General features: G+C 35.2%; 1 protein-coding gene across 5 annotated transcripts in view; it reads right to left on the bottom strand.

Moving 5' to 3' along the window:
- Positions 1–21239, bottom strand: part of ADK (adenosine kinase) — a 566593-nt gene that overhangs the window by 372590 nt on the left and 172764 nt on the right. For all 5 annotated transcript variants that reach the window (XM_045165559.1, XM_045165562.1, XM_045165561.1 and 2 more), the window contains one exon: positions 6975–7053. In XM_045165559.1, coding sequence (XP_045021494.1) covers positions 6975–7053 — 79 coding nt within the window. The remainder of the gene's footprint in view (positions 1–6974; positions 7054–21239) is intronic.

Here is a 21239-nt window from a genome sequence, read left to right as displayed (position 1 = left end):
GCTAAACTATCCTTTAAGCGTAAAGGATAGTGCGCTCCCTGAGGGCCTGCTGGTTACGATTCCAGGCTTTCACTGTTGTGGCCCAGTTTCAATCCCTGATCAGGGAACTAAGGTCCCTCAAGCCACATGGTGCGACCAATAACTAAATAAATAAATAAGAATAAAGGATAAATTAAGACATTCACAGATTAAAGACAAAAGTGGAAAGAAGCTGCTGATAGTAGACCTGCCCTATAAGAAATGCTGAAAGGAGTCATTCACATTGAAGTGAAAGCACATCAGGTAGTATTGGGTTGTCCAAAAAGTTTGCTCATGTTCTTCTGTGAGATGTTACGGAAATAACATACAACAATAACTTAAAAACATATCAAGAAATAAAAAAAAATGATGAAGGTAATTACACAGGCAAATATAAAAACCAGTATTACTATACTTTTGGTCTGCAACTCCTCCTATAGGATTTAAAAGGTAAGTGAATTAAATAGTGACTATAAATCTATGTTAATGAGCACACAATGTATAAAGATATAATCAGTGACGATAATGTAAAGACGGAGGATGGAGATATAAAGGGGCAAAGTGTTCATACTATTGAAACTAAGTTGATACTATTTAAACTAGGTTGTTATAAGTTTAGAATGAAACTGTAATTCCCCAAAGTAACCACCAAGGAAAAAACTAAAGCAAATATAGAAAAGGAAAGAAGATGGGAATCAAAATGGCACACTACCACAAAAGATATATAACAAATGAGGACTTGTCCTGAACTGTCTTTCCAAAATTCATATGTTGAAGCCCTAACCTCCAAGATTTCAAAATGCAACTGTACTTGGAGGTTAGGGCTTTAAAGAGGTCATTAAGTTAAAATGAGACATTTATTATAGGCCCTAATCTGCAAGGAGATCGAACCAGTCCATCCTGAAGGAGATCAGTCCTGGGTGTTCATTGGAAGGACTGATGTTGAAGCTGAAACGCCAATACTTTGGCCACCTGATGCGAAGAGCCGACTCATTGGAAAAGACCCTGATGCTGGGAAAGACTGAGGGCAGGAGGAGAAGGGGACAACAGAGGATGAGATGGTTGGATGGCATCATCGACTCGATGGATATGGGTTTGGGTGGACTCCGGGAGTTGGTGATGGACAGGGAGGCCTGGCGTGCTGCGGATCATGGGGTCACAAAGAGTTGGACACGACTGAGCAACTGAACTGAACTGAACTGAATCTAATCTGACTAGTGTCTTTTTATAAGAACTAATAGAAACACACAGAGACACAAGGGGTATGCACAGAGGGGCAAATATGTGAAAAGGCAGCAAGAGAAGAAAGGACCCAGAAGAAACCAAGGAGCCAACACCTTGACCTTAAACTTCTAAGCTTCCCTGATCTGTGAGAAAGTTGAATTCTTTTTTTAAGCTGCCCAATCCATGATGTTATTATGGCAGCCAGAGCAAACCACCATAGTATTTAATTGAAATTGTATACTTTTCTTAACTCTTTATTAGATATTTAAATTTTGATAGGCCATACTGTATATTCTTAATGTACATAAATGTAAGATTTTTAAAAAGAAGAGTTAAGTACACTTGAATTGAACAGATATTAACAAAATTTAGAAAAAAATTACAATAACCTGTTCCATTTTGTCCCATAAAACAAAAGAATATTTCAAATTTCTGTTTCCAATAATACTTCTCTCTGAACTGACTAGAAAACCATTAGGACATCTCCTTTAATGTGTGATAAAACTGGGTACAGTTAAATGTAAATTTCACTTGGACTTACAGCTCTGCTGTTATCAAGGCCACATTCGTGATGTCCATCCAACATGATGACATGAAACTAAATATTCTTTCAACAAAAGCATCTGAACATGTAATACTTTAGATTTTACTTATTAGCAATAACAGACATTGAGATGTATAAGAATCCATTTCTAGCTCTGCAAAATATTGATCTACCTTGAATCTAAATGCTTGTTTTAGTATTCCAAATGTTTATTCAATCATATCCTTTGCTTCGATAGATTCATTACATATACTATCCATGCCTAAAATGACCGTTATTTCAAAACACTTCAAAACACAATGGTCATTGCAGTTTGGGCTGTCAAGCTGGAGTCCAAGTAAGTCACAGTTTTAGTAAAGTCATTGAGAAAGTCCTATTTAAGTTAGCTGCCCTTTCAAAGTGACCTTCTATCCCTCTTGAAATATAAAGCAGTCCTATCACACAACAATGAGTCATTTGTTTGTTGTATGAGTTTTTCTTAGCCTCTTTATGGCCTCTTCAAGTATCATCAAACACTTATGGAGAAATGGCATATAAATTTTTGTTTTACTGTAATCTTTCTCTGCATTCTCTTCAATGTACATTAGACAAGGACATTCTTCTTGTATCACATCTTTAAAATATTATACTGCAGGACATATTTTCTAGGTCCAGCAATAATTATAGCCATCTTTTAGGCACATGTTCAAGGAGGCAATCCTCTTCCATTTTTTTAAAGTCAAAAATCACATTAAGTGCATCCGTACACTTAAAAAAACTGAAAAGTGACCAAACGTCCTCTATGAAAGTACCAGTCTCACAGGTAAGCAAATCACATCACTTTTTTGTATACAACATGTGTAGGATATTTAGAAGATAAAATCTTTTTATTTTCATTAGTAAGTTTACAATGAACAGAATCTGTTAAAATTTAAATTTGCACTGTCTGTCAAATATGCAGGTAAGAAAAGTCTAAAAAGTATATTTGGGCATGATATCAATAATATTATGATATCTTAATTTGTTTTATGCTGCCTGCAGTTTGATTAAAATCTTCAAAACATGTTTTAACAAATTAAATTATCTAAGAGCTAATGGGAACATTTTCCTGTTGACATGATTTGTCACATCACTTATATCAAAGTGTGATTGCTGATAAGATCTGACAGAATGAGTTCTACATCGTCAAATGTTAACCTTTACTCTCCATAAGACTTTCAGTTCTTCTTTAATAGCTGTGATGATTATTCCAAGTAACTTTGCCTTTCAATGTTTCAGCATATCTTTAATATAGCTACCATGCAAGCTATTGTTGTTAAACTACTGAATAAGGAGAAATCGACCTAAACCTGGTGTTGTGTGGTGAAATTACCTTAAAGCCCTGGTAGACTCCAAGTACTTTATAAGCAAGCTATACCACAGGACACAGAACAGAAAGGGCCTCCTGACCAAATTAAGATGTTGAAATCAGAGATGCATCCATCTAAAATACACACCAAGAAGCAAGGGAAAGTGTTGGAGTAGGTTAATGCTCATGTGCAAACAAGTGTAAGGACCACACCACCTGAATGTTCACACATTATCTGCCTTTAACCTCATCTGACTGATGATAATGGTATAGGTAGGAGAACAGGGCCACAGTTTGAGCAACGGGGCCCAGAGACGGGAGTCCTTGGCAGATATTATAAAACAAGGAAACTAAATCTTAGGAAATAACCTGAGTAGTCATGGCTTTATTTCCCTTTCGGAAGTTATACACCTGTGAGGCCAGAAATAAGGACATAGTAAGTTTCACTAATGAGTGATCTTTCAAGGGTAGGTGTAACTGTCAGCCTAGTATTATATGATCATAATATGGTTTTTCCATCCCTTTCTAGCTGTAAGTAACACTGTTTGTTATAGCATAGCTTTTTATTACCTCTTCGGCAGTCTTACAGGTTACAAACTTACTTGCTATTTATATTTAACAAATCATATCAATATTGCCTGTTTCTCAAGCTACTTGTTTACTACTTATACTTGGCAGTCCAGTGGTTAAGACATTGTGCTTCCACTGCAGGAGACACGAGTTTGATCCCTGGTTGGAAACTAAGATCCCAAATGGTGCATGGCACGGGCAAGGGAAAAAAAAACACAACAAAAACCTGTTAGTTTTACCTCAATCTTAAAAGCTATCAGTTTACTATTTATAAATTTCATCTATCTTTATTTTTCATATCTTTACAGAAGAACTGAATTATTTTCAAAATACCCATTACAAAAGATCACACAGGAACCACATATTACACATGGTATGTACTAACAAAATCTATATAGAATTAAATGGTTTATGAGTACTTTGATGATGACTGAATTCCTATCATAGAGCTCGGCCCTATTTTAGATCTACAGTTCACAGGACCTGGAAGACATTCAGTTAGCATAGTTACACTAAACTGGTATTTGTTGCCCAGTATTTGCTTCTCAGTCACCTAGAATAATAGAGAAAATGGAAGAGCAATCCAGTTGTTCTCTGAAGTGAAGGAGAACACAAATGGATAAGAAAAGAAGACCAAAGCCCAAAACCAACGAATCAAATGCACTAACAGAAAACAAAGTCTGGAACCTGTCCTGATGGGACATCTCTAGCTAGACTTTTTAAACAGCTTACAGTTCAACCTCATTCATTCATCACATTAGATTCAAGCAAGGCTTTATCAAAACCGTTCACTTTAAGGTTCTAAATACTGTATCAAATTTTACTTAAACTTTAGAAGACACAGCTTATTATACCAGCTACTACCAAGCATAATGATTAGCACATAGCAGATGCCAATAAATATTTACTTTACGTATAAAGCAATCAATTATTTCCATTAATGACTGCCACGGAAAATCTGAAGAATTCTCCTTCTGAAGAAAAGTACTTCTATAGGGACATTTTTCAAACCTCTCTGGCTACCCCAAAGATAAATTATAATTGGGCAATTATGTAGCTGAATCATCAATCAGAAGGAAAGGAAAAGCACTCTCAAAATATTAGGGGAAATAAAAAGCCAAATAACATTTTCAACTGAAGACTAGATTGAAACAGTATTTTTAAGTGGATGAGAGCCACAAATCTGGTTGTTCTGTCCATGGGTGTGTAAGTTTACAGTCTGTTAACTAAGCAAAATGGGGGGAGGGGGAGAAGCCCTGCAACTCTGGTGGTTTCCAAACTTTCCCTTAAAGAGCAGTATAACTTTTTAAAATGTTCATTATCTCATTAATCCTTATGACTTTCATTTGAGATATGCATTAAACTCCACATTTACAGATGAAAGGCTCATAAAAGTTGCTCATGGTTTCACAGCCAGTAAAGCAACAAAGTTTGAACTCAAACCCAGTTTAATGGATTCCCATAGCCACAAGAGCAAGCCCATGTTCTTGTTGCCTCAGTGATTGTTAAATAAGCAAAGGAAATATAAAACTTGAATAAAGTTGATACTACACCCTATAGAAGCATTTCTAGAATCTATTTTTCAATTTATTTTTAAAAACGGTAAAACAGACATACACAAAATTTATCATTTTTAATCATTTTTAAGCATACAGTGCAATGGCATTAGATATATTCACACTGTTGTACAACCACACTATTCACCTCTAAACTCTTCATCTTGTAAAACTGAAACTCTATGCCCAGTAAGCAATAACTCTTCATTTCCTCTTCCTATAACCCCTGGAAACCACGTTCTACTTACCATCTCTATGGATTTGACTAATTTGGGTACCTTATATAGGTGGAATCATCAATATTAATATTCCTGTGACTAAGTTATTTCACATACTGCATACACTCAAGATTCATTCATATTATAGTATGTGTCAGAATTTCCTTACTTTTTAAGACTGAAAAATATACCACTGTATGCATGCACCACATTCTGTTTAGCCATTCATTCATTCACTAAAGGACATGTGGGTTGCTTCCACTTTTTAGCTGTTGTGAATAATTCTGTCATGAACACATATGTACATATATGTCAATACCTGCTTTTAATTCTTTTGGGTATATAACCTGACTCAGTGTGCTCTGCCTGATATAACAAAATATCATAGACCAGATGGCTTGAAAAATAGAAAACTTTTTCTGGAGGCTTGGAAATCTAAGATTAAGATACAGTTGATATGGCAGCCTGAGAAGACTAATAAAAATACCTAAGTACAAAAGGTAAACTGCCTTTTTTCTGTTAACCTGAAATTACAAAATGACTACTGGAATGTTAAACAAACAAACAAACAAAATCCACTGATAAATACAAAGATCTCATCTCCTCAGGCCACTGAACACAGTATTTTACAACCTAAAATATTTTAACACTTTAAATGATCAAATGATTAAATTTGAGCTTTGATAGTACGCAGGATAATTATAGTAAATGTTTAAATTTAATAAAAGTTCAATCTTTGACAATTCTCCACTTCTTCAGCCCATAATTAAAATTGCAAGGGAAAGCATTAATCAATTAAAAAAAAAAAATCAAAATGACCTGAATCCATGAGAGTTAACACTTGAGACTGCAGTTAGAGGGATTCTGAGCTAGTTTACAAATCGCAGATGTAAGAAGAGAGATTTATAAAACTCTTCCTATTGTTCATAATTGGAACTTTAAATAAAACACTAACATTACCACTTAAAATTAGGTTACACTGGTAACTTGAAAGAGTACATGTCAAAATAAGTTTGTCCAATTACCCACTGGAAGATGTATATAGATACAGACACAGATGCATAAACTTATACATAAATATACACAAATATATAGATATATATGTATTTATATATACTACAAGAAAACTTATAGTATCCATAAGAACATCCATTCTAAGAACTATAAGAAAGCCATAAAGTTTAATTATATTAAAAAAAACTAGGAACTTTGGCAGAGTAAAAGATGTGAAAAGTCACTGAAGTATAAATGACAAATAAAAAATACTTCCAATTCCAAAAAAGGAATACTATTTATAAAATATGCAGAACTTCTACAAATCAATAACATGAAACGTGATAAAATATAACCAAAGGATTCCACAAGTAATTAAGAAATATATACAAATAATAAACATTTAAAACCAACAAAAATATTCTATAGCAAAAATATAGATTAAAATACTTACGAACAATGACCAAAAGTATCAAATCATTTTAAGCCAATTTCTTTTACCACCTTTAAAATAATCAACTAACCTGGGCCACTTTAATTGAATTCTGGGTAGAGCCACCAGCATGATATTCAACTTTGAATTTTTTTACAAGTTCATCAAACCTAGAAGGAAATCACAGTAGAAATAAGTTAGCATTTGTCAGTTGTCACAATGCAAATTTTTCTGATTAGAAGCTCATTAAATTACATTTAGTGAAATTTTTGAATTACATAGTTATGTTGAATAAATGAATTAAAATGCTATATGAAAACAACTTTCCTAAATTTCCATACTTAACAAATTGTTTTCCACAAGTGTACAATTATGAGACTTTAAAATACATAGGGTGACCATAATTAGACATTAAAAACAAGGTAAAAATAAAAATGTGTAAGTTATTAAATACTTATAAGCAATGAATATTTTCCTACTTTAAATGCTGAACTCTAAAATTCTTACAAATGTATGCCCTAATAAGTTCAAAAATTTTAAATATCATAAAGGCTACTGTTTTAAAACTTAAAGAATTACAAAACTACATGGAGTTGCATGATTCTTAGGAAAGTTGCTTGGTGACAGTTTCTGTATCTGCCAAATAGAGAGGAAGAGAGACATGATCTAAAGCTTTCATACTTCATTACTTTGGCATCTGATAAAGGAAGATATATATACTAACTACACATAGTACTTTTCAAACAAAGTGACGCATGTAAATCCCTAGTATTACACTCAAAGGGCTAAGTAAACTGATTAAAATGTCTCAAATTACATGGTGTTTAATAATCTAGATGACAAGTCAATATTCCCTACTACACATTTCTAACATGTTGGATGCTGAGATGACCAAAGGGCATAGGCATAAACTTTATTTTAAAGGATTTATATGTTTTGGAGGGACAAGGATGAATATGCATGAAAAAAGAGAAAATTTAAAAATACCAAGTTATCCACAAACAAAATGCATGCAATACAGACAACAAGGGAACAGAAGATCAAAGAAGAGAGACTGGGGTGTGAATACAGTATTCAGGAAAGATACCGGTCCTAGTGCTATTTTCACAACTCTAAAATTTTAAGCTCAGAAGGAGGTTTTTTACTCAAATGAAACCTTTCACAAAACTTCAAAATGCAAAAAGGGATAAATAAAGAGATGGTTACATTAGGAATAGGGAAAACAGAGTTACTATACCCACTTCTATACTTCCAATTGCCTTCAAACCCCATCTATAAAACCCTGAGATGTCAATAAACACAACTGGCAAAGCCCAAAATGTGGACAAGGTGGCTCGGTGGTAAAGAATCCACCCGACAATGCAGGAGACAGAGGAGACACATGTTCAATCCCTGGGTGAGGAAGATCCTATAGAGTAAGATATGGCAACTCACTCCAGTATTCTAGCCTGGGAAATTCCATGGAGAGAGGAGGCTGGTGGTCACAGGAGCCAGACATGAGGAGCACACACTAGCAAGTTTTCACAACAGTATCTGTATACCTCTAAGAAGAACTTACAAAAAACAATCTTAAAGACCCAGATAAGCACGATAGCATGTTCACTGATCTACAGCCAGACATCCTGGAGTGCCAAGTCAAGTGGGCCTTAGGAAACATGATTACAAACAAAGCTAGTGGAGGTGACAGAATTCCAGCTAAGCTATTTCAAATCCTAAAAGATGATGGTGTTAAAGTGCTGCAGTCAAAATGCCAGAAAATCTGGAAAACTCGGCAGTGGCCACAGGACTGGAAAAGGTCAGTGTTCTTTCCAATCCCAAAGAAAGGCAATGCCAAAGAATATCCAAACAACTGTACAAGTGCACTCATCTCACACCCCAGCAAAGTAATGCTAAAAATTCTCAAAGCGAGGCTTCAACAGTATGTGAACTGGGAATTTCCAGATGTTCAAGCTGGATGTAGAAAAGGCAGAGAAACCAGATATCAATTGCCAACACCCATTGGATCATAGAAAATGCAAGAGAATTCCAGAAAAATATCTACTTCTGCTTCACTGACTACACTAAAATCTTTGACTCTATGGATGACAACAAACTGTGGAAAATTCTTAGATGTGGGAATACCAGACCACTTGGCCTGTCTCCTGACTTCCCTGGTGGCTCAGATGGTAAAGTGTCTGCCTACAATGAGGGAGAGCTGTGTTCGATCCCTGGGTCGGGAAGATCCTCTGGAGAAGGAACTGGCAACCCACTCCAGTACTCTTGCCTGGAAAATCCTATGGATGGAAGAGCCTGGTAGGCTACAGTCCGTGGGATCGCAAAGAGTCAGACACAACTGAGTGACTTCACCTTACCTTATCTTTTTGACCTGCCTCCTGAGAAATCTGTATGGAGGCCAAGAAGCAACAGTTAGAACTGGACATGGAACAGAGTGGTTCCAAATAGGGAAAGGAGTACATCAAGGCTGTATAGTGTCACCTTGATTATTTAACTTATGTGCAGAGTTCATCATGCGAAATGCCAGCTGGATGAAGCACAAGCTGAAATCAAGACTGCAGAGAGAAATATCAATAACCTCAGATATGCAGATGACACCACCCTTATGGTACAAAGTAAAGAGAAACTAAAGAACCTCTTGATGAAAGTGAAACAGGAGAGTGAAAAGGCCAGCTTAAAACTCAACATTCAGGAAACAAAGATCATGGCATTGGGTCCCATCACTTGATGGCAAATAGGGAGACAATGCAAACAGTGAGAGACTTTATTTTGGGGGGGCCACAAAAGCACAGCAGATGGTGACTGCAGCCATGAAATTAAAAGATGCTTACTCCTGGGAAGAAAAGCTATGATCAACCTAGACAGCATATTAAAAAGCAGAGACATTACTTTAAAGACATAAGTCAATCTAGTCAAAGCTATGGTTTTTTCAGTAGGCATGTATGGATGTGAGAGTTGGACCATAAAGAAGGCTGAGCACCAAAGAATTAATGCTTTTGAACTGTGGTGTTGGAGAAGACTCTTGAGGGTCCCTTGGACTGCAAGGAGATCAAACCAATCAATCCTAAAGGAAATCAACCCTGAATATTCACTGGAAGAACTGATGCTAGAGGTTAAGCTCCAATATTCAGCCACTTGATGCAAAGAACCAACTCACTGGAAAAGACCCTGATGCTGGGTAAGATTGAAGGCAGGAGGAGAAGGGGAAGTCAAAGGATGAGATGGTTGGATGGCATCACCAACTCAATGGACATAAGTTTGAGCAAGCTCCAGGAGATGGTAATGGACAGGGAAGCATGGCGTGCTGTAGTCCACAGGGTTGCAAAGAGTCGGACACGACTGAGCAACTGAACTGAATGGAATAATACTAATCTATTGGAAGGGCTGATGCTAAAGCTGAAACTCCAATACTTTGGCCACCTCATGTGAAGAGTTGACTCACTGGAAAAGACCCTGATGCTGGGAGGGACTGGGGGCAGGAGGAGAAGGGGACGACAGAGGATGAGATGGTTGGATGGCATCACCGACTCGATGGACATGAGTCTGAGTTAACTCCAGGAGTTGGTGACAGACAGGGAGGTCTGGAGTGCTGCAATTCATGGGGTCGCAAAGAGTCAGACACGACTGAGCGACTGAACTGAACTGAACTGAATACTTACAGGACAGAAGAAAAAGTACATAGTCCCAGATGCAGATACGTGGGAGTTGTGGTAGTCTAGGAAATGTTCTCTTCAAATTACTTTCTAAACTATATATCAGCTAAGAATGATACTGGAGATTGGAAGAGAAAGGAAGAATGGTGGACAAAATAAACATTAAGTGATTAATTGCTCTGTTTGAGGTCATTCCACTTTCAAAAGCCAATTTCTCTAAATATCAGAACCTGTGAATGTAACCTTATTTGGAAGAAAAAAAAAAAAGTGGGGGGTCTTGCAGGAGGTAAAGATTTGGGCATCTTGAGGAGGCAAAATCCTCCCTCTCAAATTACTCAGCTAAGTCTCGGACCCCAATGCCAGTTCTTCTTACAATGGACAAAAGAGAAGACAGAAGTGAGGATGGAGACAGAGACTGGACAAATGTGGCCAAGAGCCAAGGAAGCCAAGGAATGCCAGCACCCATGAAAAGTTGGAAGAGACAAAGATTCTCCACTTCAGAAGGAGTGCAACTATGCTAACACCTTGATTTCAGACTTCTGCTTCCCAAGAACTTTAAGAGAATATATTTCTGCTGAAGGCCACCCCAGTTTGTTGTTGCTACAGCAACACCATCCTTTCTCACTCTCTCAAGAATCTTTCCTTAAAGTTTGTCTTATCTGCTCCATCATTAATTTCTTCCTTCCAACAACAAAGAATCAAACACATATAATATTTTGGTAATAACTGGGGGTAGATTCAGTACAGATACTAAAATCACAGTAGACCAGCAACAATCTGTACTGTTTACTTTGTTTTTGTTATCAATTCTCCCAGCACCATCCAAAGGAATTTTCTGTTAATAGTGAAAAGTTCTGTATCTGTGTACCAAGTCTGGCAGCCACTAGTTAGCTACTGAATGCTTGGAAGGTAGGCAGTGTGACTGATGTTTTATTTCAAATAAAAATTTAAATTTCATTTAACTTTATTAACTTACACTTGAACATCTATAGCCTCAAGGCTAGCGGCTACCTTCTAGACTATTATGGTTTAAAAAGAACACCAGCTTTTCAAGATGCTCTAGAGACCAAATAAGCATAGGAAATTGTGTATTCTATTCTCATCTTGAAGATTCATATTGTATATCAGCATATTAAAAGCACTGAGATATCTGAAACAAAGAAACATGTTTTATTTATTGAACATACAGGATCTTAGAACCCTCTAAGGTTCTAGGGTTCCACAGCTAATATTTATGTAATATTTACTACATGCCAGAAGCAACTGTTTTAAAATTTTACCCAAATCATTTTTTTAAATGCTCAATACAAGTTTATAACATGGGTACTACTATTAGCTCCTATTTTTTTCAATTTCTTTTCAACAAATACCTACATGCTACAGTATGCAGTATTCCAAATTTTGGTCTGATAAATCCTGATGAATTCTGACAGATGACAAGGTAGGTCCATTTCAAAAATGTTTAATTTTTCATTTTGATTTTTTACTGTGTGTATGCACTGATTCTCATTTCAATTCAGTTCAGTTGCTCAGCTGTGTCCGACTCTTTGCAACCCCATGAATCCCAGCACGCCAGGCCTCCCTGTCCATCACCAACTCCTGGAATTTACCCAAACTCATGTGCATTGAGTTGGTGATGCCATCCAACCATCTCATCCTCTGTCGTCCCCTTCTCCTCCTGCCCCCAATCCCTCCCAGCATCAGGGTCTTCTCCAATGAGTCAACTCTTTACATGAGGTGGCCAAAGTATTGGAGTTTCAGCTTCACCATCAGTCCTTCCAGTGAACACCCAGGACTGATCTCCTTTAGGATGGACTGGTTGGATCTCCTTGCACTGATTCTACTAAATAGTTAAACATTCTTCAACATTCAGTCTACTTCTTCAAAGTAGACTTATACTACTGACACTTTCCATATATTTCAATTGAGAAATATTAAGTAACCAAAATATATGTACAATATAACCCAAGAAAATTACAATATGTATGTGTATACTGCAAGCAAAATTACCGAATATACATGTGTACTAAAAAGGACCTAGAAGGTTACAACCAAGGTGTTAACAGTGGTTTACTCCAAAGTAGAAGCAATTACAGATCTTATATACTTTTTTTGATTGTGTAATAAGCATAGAAACTGTTTGTAATAAAAACATTTAAAAATCTACTTCATCTTATAATAGAAGAAAACAGCAGTTTTTCCATACAACAATACAAATAGAACTATATACAAATCAAAACACAGAGCAGTGAGTGGTTCTGAATGAAAGGGGCAGGGGAAGAGTAACATCTGAAGTGGAATTTGACACACATGGGAGAAAAAATATTCAGGGCTAAGGATAAAACAAAACTCTAACATATTCAGGGAAATAAGTTATACACAGACTAAAATGTAGGTAAAAATCAAAGTAGTAAAAACTGACAAAAGCGAACTCTCTCTGCCAGACTAATAAACTTCAGTACTAGTCAGTAGGCAACTAGGAATTATTAAAATCTATTTACTCATAGTGTGAAAGGTAGATTTTATTTTTAAATGATAATAGCACTCCTCTAAGAACAAGGTAGATTAAAGGGAGGCAGACTGGGACTTTCCTGGGGATTCAGTGGCTAAGACTCCACCCTCTCAATGCAGGGGGCCTAGATTCAATCCCTGGCTCAGGGAACTAGATCCCACAGGCCACAACTGCACAGCCAAATAAACAAAGTATTTTTTAAAAAGAGGGGAGGGGGGAAATCACATCTTTTGAGGGCAAAAAAAAAAAAAAAAAAGAACAGAGAGTGGGAGAGAAAGAGAGACAGGCACATCGCAAGCCTTTGGAAAAGTTCATAAGTCAGATGCTGAGACAAGTGGCTAGAGCGAAGTGATCAAGCTAAGGAATCATTTCCGAAGTTGAAGACATCACATGTGATAAATAACTGGAAGTAAAAGATGTGTCAGAGGGAAAACAATCCTGAAACTTCTACTTTGGATTACCAGTTGGATGGTGTTAAGAAAGGAAATACAAGAAAGAAGAAAAATCATATGGAAAAAAGGAAACTCCTAAGTATGTGATTATCAAACCTAGAAAGATTTCTGTTTAGGGAACTAACTGCACTGAGGAAAAATTTATTTTCTTTCATCTCTTGCATGGATTGGGCACATCTTCTCTACACAATTTTCTAGTTGATACAAAATCTCCTGATTTTATATGAATGTTCCACATTGTCTATGACAAAACTATAAATGCACTCAGTGGAAAATGCCAGGAAAAGAAGGACTGTATATCTTTAATGAAAGAACAACAAAGTTAAGCTAAAATATTAATAAGCCTCAAAACCATGATTAAAACTTTATAGGGATATAATCAATTATATAAAAACCCTAAATATTTTCTAGGTTATTTAGAAATAACAGAGTTTATGATACCTTTACTTTTGATGGAGAACTTCAATATATTTCAGAATGTGATTTTTTTTTTTCTATAGGGAGCAATGTGTCTATTTCTGTACTTTATAGATACATTCTTACTTTTTCCTTTCTTTGAGCTTCTTTGTCTGAATGCAGTGAGTGTATCAAACACCTCATTAAAAAACAGAATTGAAATTAACAGCTGATCCATTTCATAATGAAACGATTTTCATTAAAGAAAATTTTAAATAAAAATTGATGTCACTGGGATATAATTCAGAATTTCTCAAAGACTAACCTTATGGAAAAAAGAAGAATGCAATATACCATATACTACTAAAGAATTTTAATACTTGTGTGCAGTATTAAGCTGATGGTGTACAGGAGAACTTAAATTTTCAGTAACACTCTCAGCTCTCATATCACATATTATTAAATACTTCATAAATATGCTATCTATCTATCTATCTATATATATATGCTTTGTTTTTGAGAAGAAAAGCAAAAAGCAATAGAGTAGAGAGAAGACTCCAAATTCTAACATGGCAGGCAGAGATGTGACTAAATACTAATCTTTTAATCCTGGTTTAATATTAAACCATACCTCAGAGTGGTAATATGCACAGAAAAGTTATCATAAGAAAATGATCAACCATGAAAATTTTAAGTCTATTAAAAGATAACAGAGACTTCTGATAAAAATAGTACTGATGATCATAAGCATGCTACTAGCAGGAGCAAAGAGCTTCTAATTTTGGAACAGCTGGGCAATGACTAAATGACCAAAGTAAACATAGTCAACCAAACATAATTCATCCTTTAGCATAAAAGCTCTTTTGGCATTGAGGTCAAGCCAAGTATTAATGGAAAAGAATGTAGGAGAGTATACTACAAAGAGATTCACCTTTTCAAAAACAGTAATTACTATATTAACTACAACATGGCTGGCAGAGCTGCCAAGATTGCCCTGAGAAATATCAATAACCTCAGACACAGATGACACCACCCTTATGGCAGAAAATGAAGAGGAACTAAAGAGCCTTTTGATGAAGGTGAAAGAAGAGAGTGAAAAAGTTGGCTCAAAGCTCAACATTCAAAAAACGAAGATCATGGCATTCAGTCCCATCACTTCATGGCAAATAGATGGGGAAACAATAGAAACAGTGAGAGACTTTATTTTCTTGGGCTCCAAAATCACTGCAGAGGATGACTAAAGCCATGAAATTAAAAGACGCTTGCTCCTAGGAAGAAAAGCTATGACCAACCTAGACAGCATATTAAAAACCAGAGACATTACTTTGCCAATAAAAGTCTGTCTAGTCAAAGCTATGGTTTTTCCAGTAGTCACGTATGGATGTGAGAGTTGGACCATAAAGAAGGCTGAGCATCGAACAATTGATGCTTCTGAACTGTGGTGTTGGAGAAGACTCTTGAAAGTCCCTTGGACCTCAAGGCAATCCAACCAGTCAATCCTAAAAAAAATCAGTCCTGAATATTCACTGGAAGGACTGATGTTGAAGCTAAAAGTCCAATATTTTGGCCACCTGATGCGATGAGCCAACTCATTAGAAAAGACCCTGATGCTGGGAAAGATTGAAGGCAGGAGAAGGGAATGACAGAGGATGAGATGGCTAGATGGCATCACTGACTCAATGGACATAAGGTTGAGAAAGCTCTGGAAGATGAAGGACAGGGAAGCCTGGCGTGCTGTAGTCCATGGGGTCACAAAGAGTCAGAAATAACTGAGTGACTGAAAAACAACAACTACGACACGGTCAGATAAGACTATGGAGAAGTCAACAACTGAAAAGTTTAATGGAAGAGAAATATGGTGCTACCTTTAAGACAGTCTCTAGATTTTGCTGCTTATTATTATAGTAAACTGTTCATTTCATAACATTTCCAACTAGTATCCACTTTACAAAGTCGGAATGAGGAACAAACACTAAATGATTTTTCAATGAGTTTTAAGAAATAAACACAAGCAGAGTCTAACTCAGAAAATTAAGCACTCAAGAATAAAGAATAACAACCACACAAAAGTAAAAATCAGGAGTGCAAAGATTAAGGAGAATAGTATTTGTCAGAGGATGATAATAAAACCATGTATATATACTACACCTTAGAAAAAACAATCATAAGACTCTTAATTCCACTGACAGTGATTCACATATAAGGATATGAATGATAAACTAAGTCTTATCCCTTATAATCTGGGGCTCAAATATAATCTAGTTCAAATTTTTAAGATTCAAAGAAAGTTTTAGAATGTAGGGCATTTTTAATTCCTATCTTTACTCAGTTTTTAGGTTAAGAAATTTCTTTCAAATAAACCTGTTTTTTAACCCTAAATAAATTATCCAACCAGCGATGTAAATTGGTAAGACAAATGGGAAAGACATAAATGTGAGACTTTTAAAGAAAAACTTTAGAAATATGAACTTATTTCCTGACATTCCTGAAAAAAGTGATTTACCAATCTAGATATTTTTCATATTACATAACATTAATTCCTGACAAGTCTGGAAACCTATACTCAGTCTGAATATGTCATTGTGAGGCTAGTGACTAAGGATGCTAAAGCGTTGTTTAGCATTTCTGACTTAAACATTAACTGACCTACCATTTCAAAGATATTGTTATAAAAGTACTCTTCAACATTTATTATAAATATTAACTCTGAGAAGTATATACTTTTCAGGATTGACTGCATTTGCTCTTGAACTCTGTTCTCCATATCTTTTCCTTCTTTTTAATAGGCTCTTTAAGGTCCTTCACCCTCCAACCTTTTTCTCCAGAGGTAAAGACATAAAGACATAGGAGTAGTTAGAGCTCTATTGGAACCTGATGTTTCTTCCAGTATTTACAAGAAATTTAAATTCTTAGTATGATCTGTCTCCTAGCAATTCTGAATTGCAGGTTATGTGATTCTATTTACGTGCCTTGTTTTAAGAAGACCAGGGAAATTCACTTTCATTATCCTACAAGTCCAGTTAAATGATTTTTGATTAATTTCTCTTAGTAAGTGGCAGACTCAGGACTAAGAGATCCATCCAAAAATTAAGAAAACATTAAAATCATATAAAGTAAAAATAAGATAATTTAGAATAAAATACCTTATTGGCTTGAACCTAAGAACAGAAAAATTACACATTAACATTTAAGGAGCTATTTCTGTAACTTAATTTCTTCTCTCCTGTTGTGTTTTTTTTCCCTTATCATTCTTTTTATTTTTATGACTCTTTAGAAGGATTTTCTGCATGCATCTTGAAATCATGAGGAAAATGTCACAGTTATACCCTATAACTTAGGACCAATCGTTCTTAAACCTCCTTAAAAAAGTTTTTGTAAGTAAAATAAAAGAAATATCAACAGGAAAATGTCCACAAAACCATCCTTTATAATTTCTAGTTCTATCTTAGGGCAATTGCTTCCCACTTTCACAGCAACTAAAGTAAAGTCTCTTTTATCCCAGTCTTGGAAGGAAAAAGAGTGAGCTCAGAAGATAAAGAAGACCTCAGATTGTGCTAACATCAGAGCATAGAAACCAAACATCAAAAATTTCGAAAACTTCGTAAAGAAGACATATGAAGGATAAGATACATGTAAAATCTTTACAGTAAAACTCAAAATATTTAACTTCCTTAAGAAAGCATTCATAACTGCCAAGTAGGGTTCTGATGAAGTTCTTTTCCTAAACTTCTCATCTAAACAAATAATAAATGAAAAAACATCACTAATTCTAAACAGGTTATACTTATTAAGACCAAATGTTAATAGAATAACACAGTGGGGAAAAATCCATAGGCCAATAGAAAGATTCAAAGCTTTGAAATCTTTTACCACAAATGTTTAGTGAGGTTCAAAAAAATTCACTTAAATGTCAGTTTGATAAAAGCCAAAAGAACATTTCCCACATGTGTTTATATTTAAGCATATTTTTAAAAGATGGAAAAAGTAACAGTCATTCAAAACCAGGGTTAAGCTATTAGCTCATGAGGATCGTAATTTAAAGGTATTTCTCTAACCTCTAATTTTATTTTCCTTGATAAGAAAGCAGTTTTAAGCATGCATTGCTTAGATAAGTCTTTATTCAATTCTAAAACGTTTAAAAGTTTTAATTATTCCCATTTATAACTCTGAAGATGAATGAAGATGTCTGCACGTGAAATAACTGTTGAAAAGTACTTTGTATAGAAGATGATTAAGATAAAATGAATTATTCCTAAATACAGATGCACAGCATACACATTAGGTATCCCCTCCTTATAAAAATATACAAGGAAACTTCACTAAACCAATGTACAAGTTTCATTAAATAGTAAAACTGTTTGACATTTACTTTTAAACTATACAAGAAAAAGTCATATATAAGAAAAAGAAATACTGTAAGATAGTGTTTCTCAAAATGAGACAGTCTCCTGATAAACTTAAGAGTGTCACCCATATGTCCACAGAAAGTTCCAAAACACAAACTACTCTTTTTCACTCCATTACTGCTTTGTTATTTCTATCACAGAATACATGGTTTATAATGGGGCCTTAGTTTCTTTAATACAAACACTCCATAAACATATGTAACAGATATGGATATGGACAGTATTTAAGCAACAAATTAATCATTTTTCTCTATCCAACTATAAAAAGTGTCATTTATCAGAAACACTCAAACATTCAGATTTCTTATCAAAACATAACACATAGAAATTTTGATTCTGAGTCATAAATAGCATTTCTACTGACAACAACTAGTAAAGTCATACATATTATAAATCACTAAAGGTACAAGAGATCTTTGGAAGCAACAATCACCAAATGAATAAATTTCTATGGAGGTGAGAACTGTTCAGAGTTGGCCAGAACCAGCAGCTGTTTGTCTGACCTGTCCACATTTGTACTCACCAGCTCTAGGCTAGAGAGACAAAATTTGACAATTCAGGAACCACAAACATATAGCTGGTTTGTCCCATAACACATTTGCTGAATTCTGAAAATGAAATGCAAACTAAGGAGGTTAACCAAAATCACCTGAAAACCAGAAAGTCTGCCCAGTCTGGCAGTGCTTACAAAACAAAGGCCAAGAGCAAAGGAACTAAAAATATGTTAGGCAAGAAATGAACTCCACAGGAAGAGGGGAGAATAAAAACTAAAGATAGACACTCTTCTACTGGGAAGCAGGAGAGGATGTGTGGCTATCCTGGTTCTATCTTGAAGCTGAAAATTCAAACTCTGGGTTTAGCAGAACAATGGTATGGGGGTGGAAGGGAGGGGGATTAAAAAAAAAGTTGGATAATTTAATTCATTACATAGTAGTAAAGTGATAAAATTGGAAACTTAAGAGTCTAAAACAAAATATCAGTTTCCTAATGTAAACCGGTACAGCCATTATGGACAACAGCATGGAAGTTCCTGAAAAAACTCAAAATAGAGTTACCATACAATACTACAATCCCATTCCTGGGCATAATTCTGGAGAAAACTTTTATTAAAAAAGGTTATATATAATACACAATGGAATATTACACAGCCATGAAAAAGAATGAAATAAGGTTATTTACAGTAACATGGATATACCTAAAGATTATCATACTAAGTGAAGTATGCCAGATGGACAAATATCATATGCTATTCTTTTATAAGAAACCAAAAAAAAAAAAAAAAGATACAAATGAACTTATTTACAAAACAGAAATACACTCACAGACACAGAAAACAAATTTAGGGTTACCAAAAGGGAAAGGGGAGAGGGGATAAATTAGGAGGTTGGTATTATCATATATAAACTGTTACATACATAATAGATAACTAACAAAAAGCCCTACTGTATAGCACAGGGAACTATACTCAACATTTTGTAATAACCTATAAGAGAAAAGAATTTGGGAAAGAATATATGTGTATAAATCACTGCCCTGCATAGGTGAAACTAACCTAACATTGTAGATCAACTATACTCAAATTTAAGAAAAAATATATATATTTTAAATGTCAGTCACCTACTTGACATATTTGTCAAATTTTGAATGTGTACTGGGCAGAAAGCTAAAGAATTAAGCTAGAAACCTCTGAGAGAAGTTCTGGTGGACTGTTTCACAGCTGAGACAAAGACCCCAGGGGTCTAAATTAAGAATCTTAGAGAGTCAAGCTCTAGAAACAGAGGCAAACAGTGTAGACCAAATCTATTAAAACCAAAAATCAACTCTGACCTAGATTTAATTCTTAACTTTGTTACAGTGATCAGCTGTCCTTTCACTTCACATCAGCCTCATAAACAAATGGGTGAACAGTCTGGTAGAATACACAATCTGAAGGATCAACAGCTCTTATATAAAGTGAACAGCAAACAATGAACAACTGATAGTTATGCAAAGAGGCAAAATAATTTGATTGAAAACTAAAAATGAAAAAAAAACAATAAAGAAGTTTCAAAATGATTTAAATACTGGAAATAAAAAAAGAGACTTTATAGTAACTATAATATTTTCAAGGAATTAAAGGAAAGAATGCATAAACTAGAAACACTGGAGAATTTAAGAGGATTAAAATTATAAAAAAGAGTAAACATTTAGAACTGAACAATTTGATATATGTGAGTTTAAGAATTTATTGTTCAAATAACTATAAGTTTGAATATAAGTTGAAGCTGAGAATATTTTCTCTGTATCTTCCTATTACTTAGCCCAAGACAAGTCTGAGTCTGAGGCAGAACTGGGAAAATAAAGCCCCAGATCTCTGGCTAGGAGACCAGAAAGGAGAACTCCAGAAAACAAAAACTACTAGAACTCTTAAAGTATCTAGAAAAAAAGGAACGACTCAGCAAAGAAATAAAAGATATACAGAAGATCAAATAAACATTCAATAAGTGAAAATTTAAAATTCACTAGATGGACTCAACAACCCCACTCCAGGACTCTTGCCTAGAAAATCCCATGGACGGAGGAGCCTGGTAGGCTGCAGTCCATGGGGTCGCTAGAGTCGGACAGGACTGAGCGACTTCCCTTTCACTTTTCACTTTCATGCATTGGAGAAGGGATTGGCAACCCACTCCAGTGTTCTTGCCTGGAGAATCCCAGGGACGGGAAGCCTGGTGGGCTGCTGTCTATGGGGTCACACAGAGTCGGACACGACTGAAGCGACTTAGCAGCAGCAACAGCAGTAGTAGATGGACTCAACAGAAAAATTAAAACTCAGTATACTTGAAGACCAATCAATACAGTCTGAACAACAGAGAGAAAAATGATTTTTTTAAATGAGAAAATACTCAGATACCTATGAAATAACACTAGAAGATCTAGCATTTATGCTATCAGAGAATCAAAGGA

The sequence above is a fragment of the Bubalus bubalis genome, chromosome 4, assembly GCF_019923935.1.
Source record: "Bubalus bubalis isolate 160015118507 breed Murrah chromosome 4, NDDB_SH_1, whole genome shotgun sequence".
In the NCBI taxonomy this organism is placed as follows: domain Eukaryota; kingdom Metazoa; phylum Chordata; class Mammalia; order Artiodactyla; family Bovidae; genus Bubalus; species Bubalus bubalis.
This window is presented reverse-complemented; position numbering and strand designations above follow the sequence as displayed.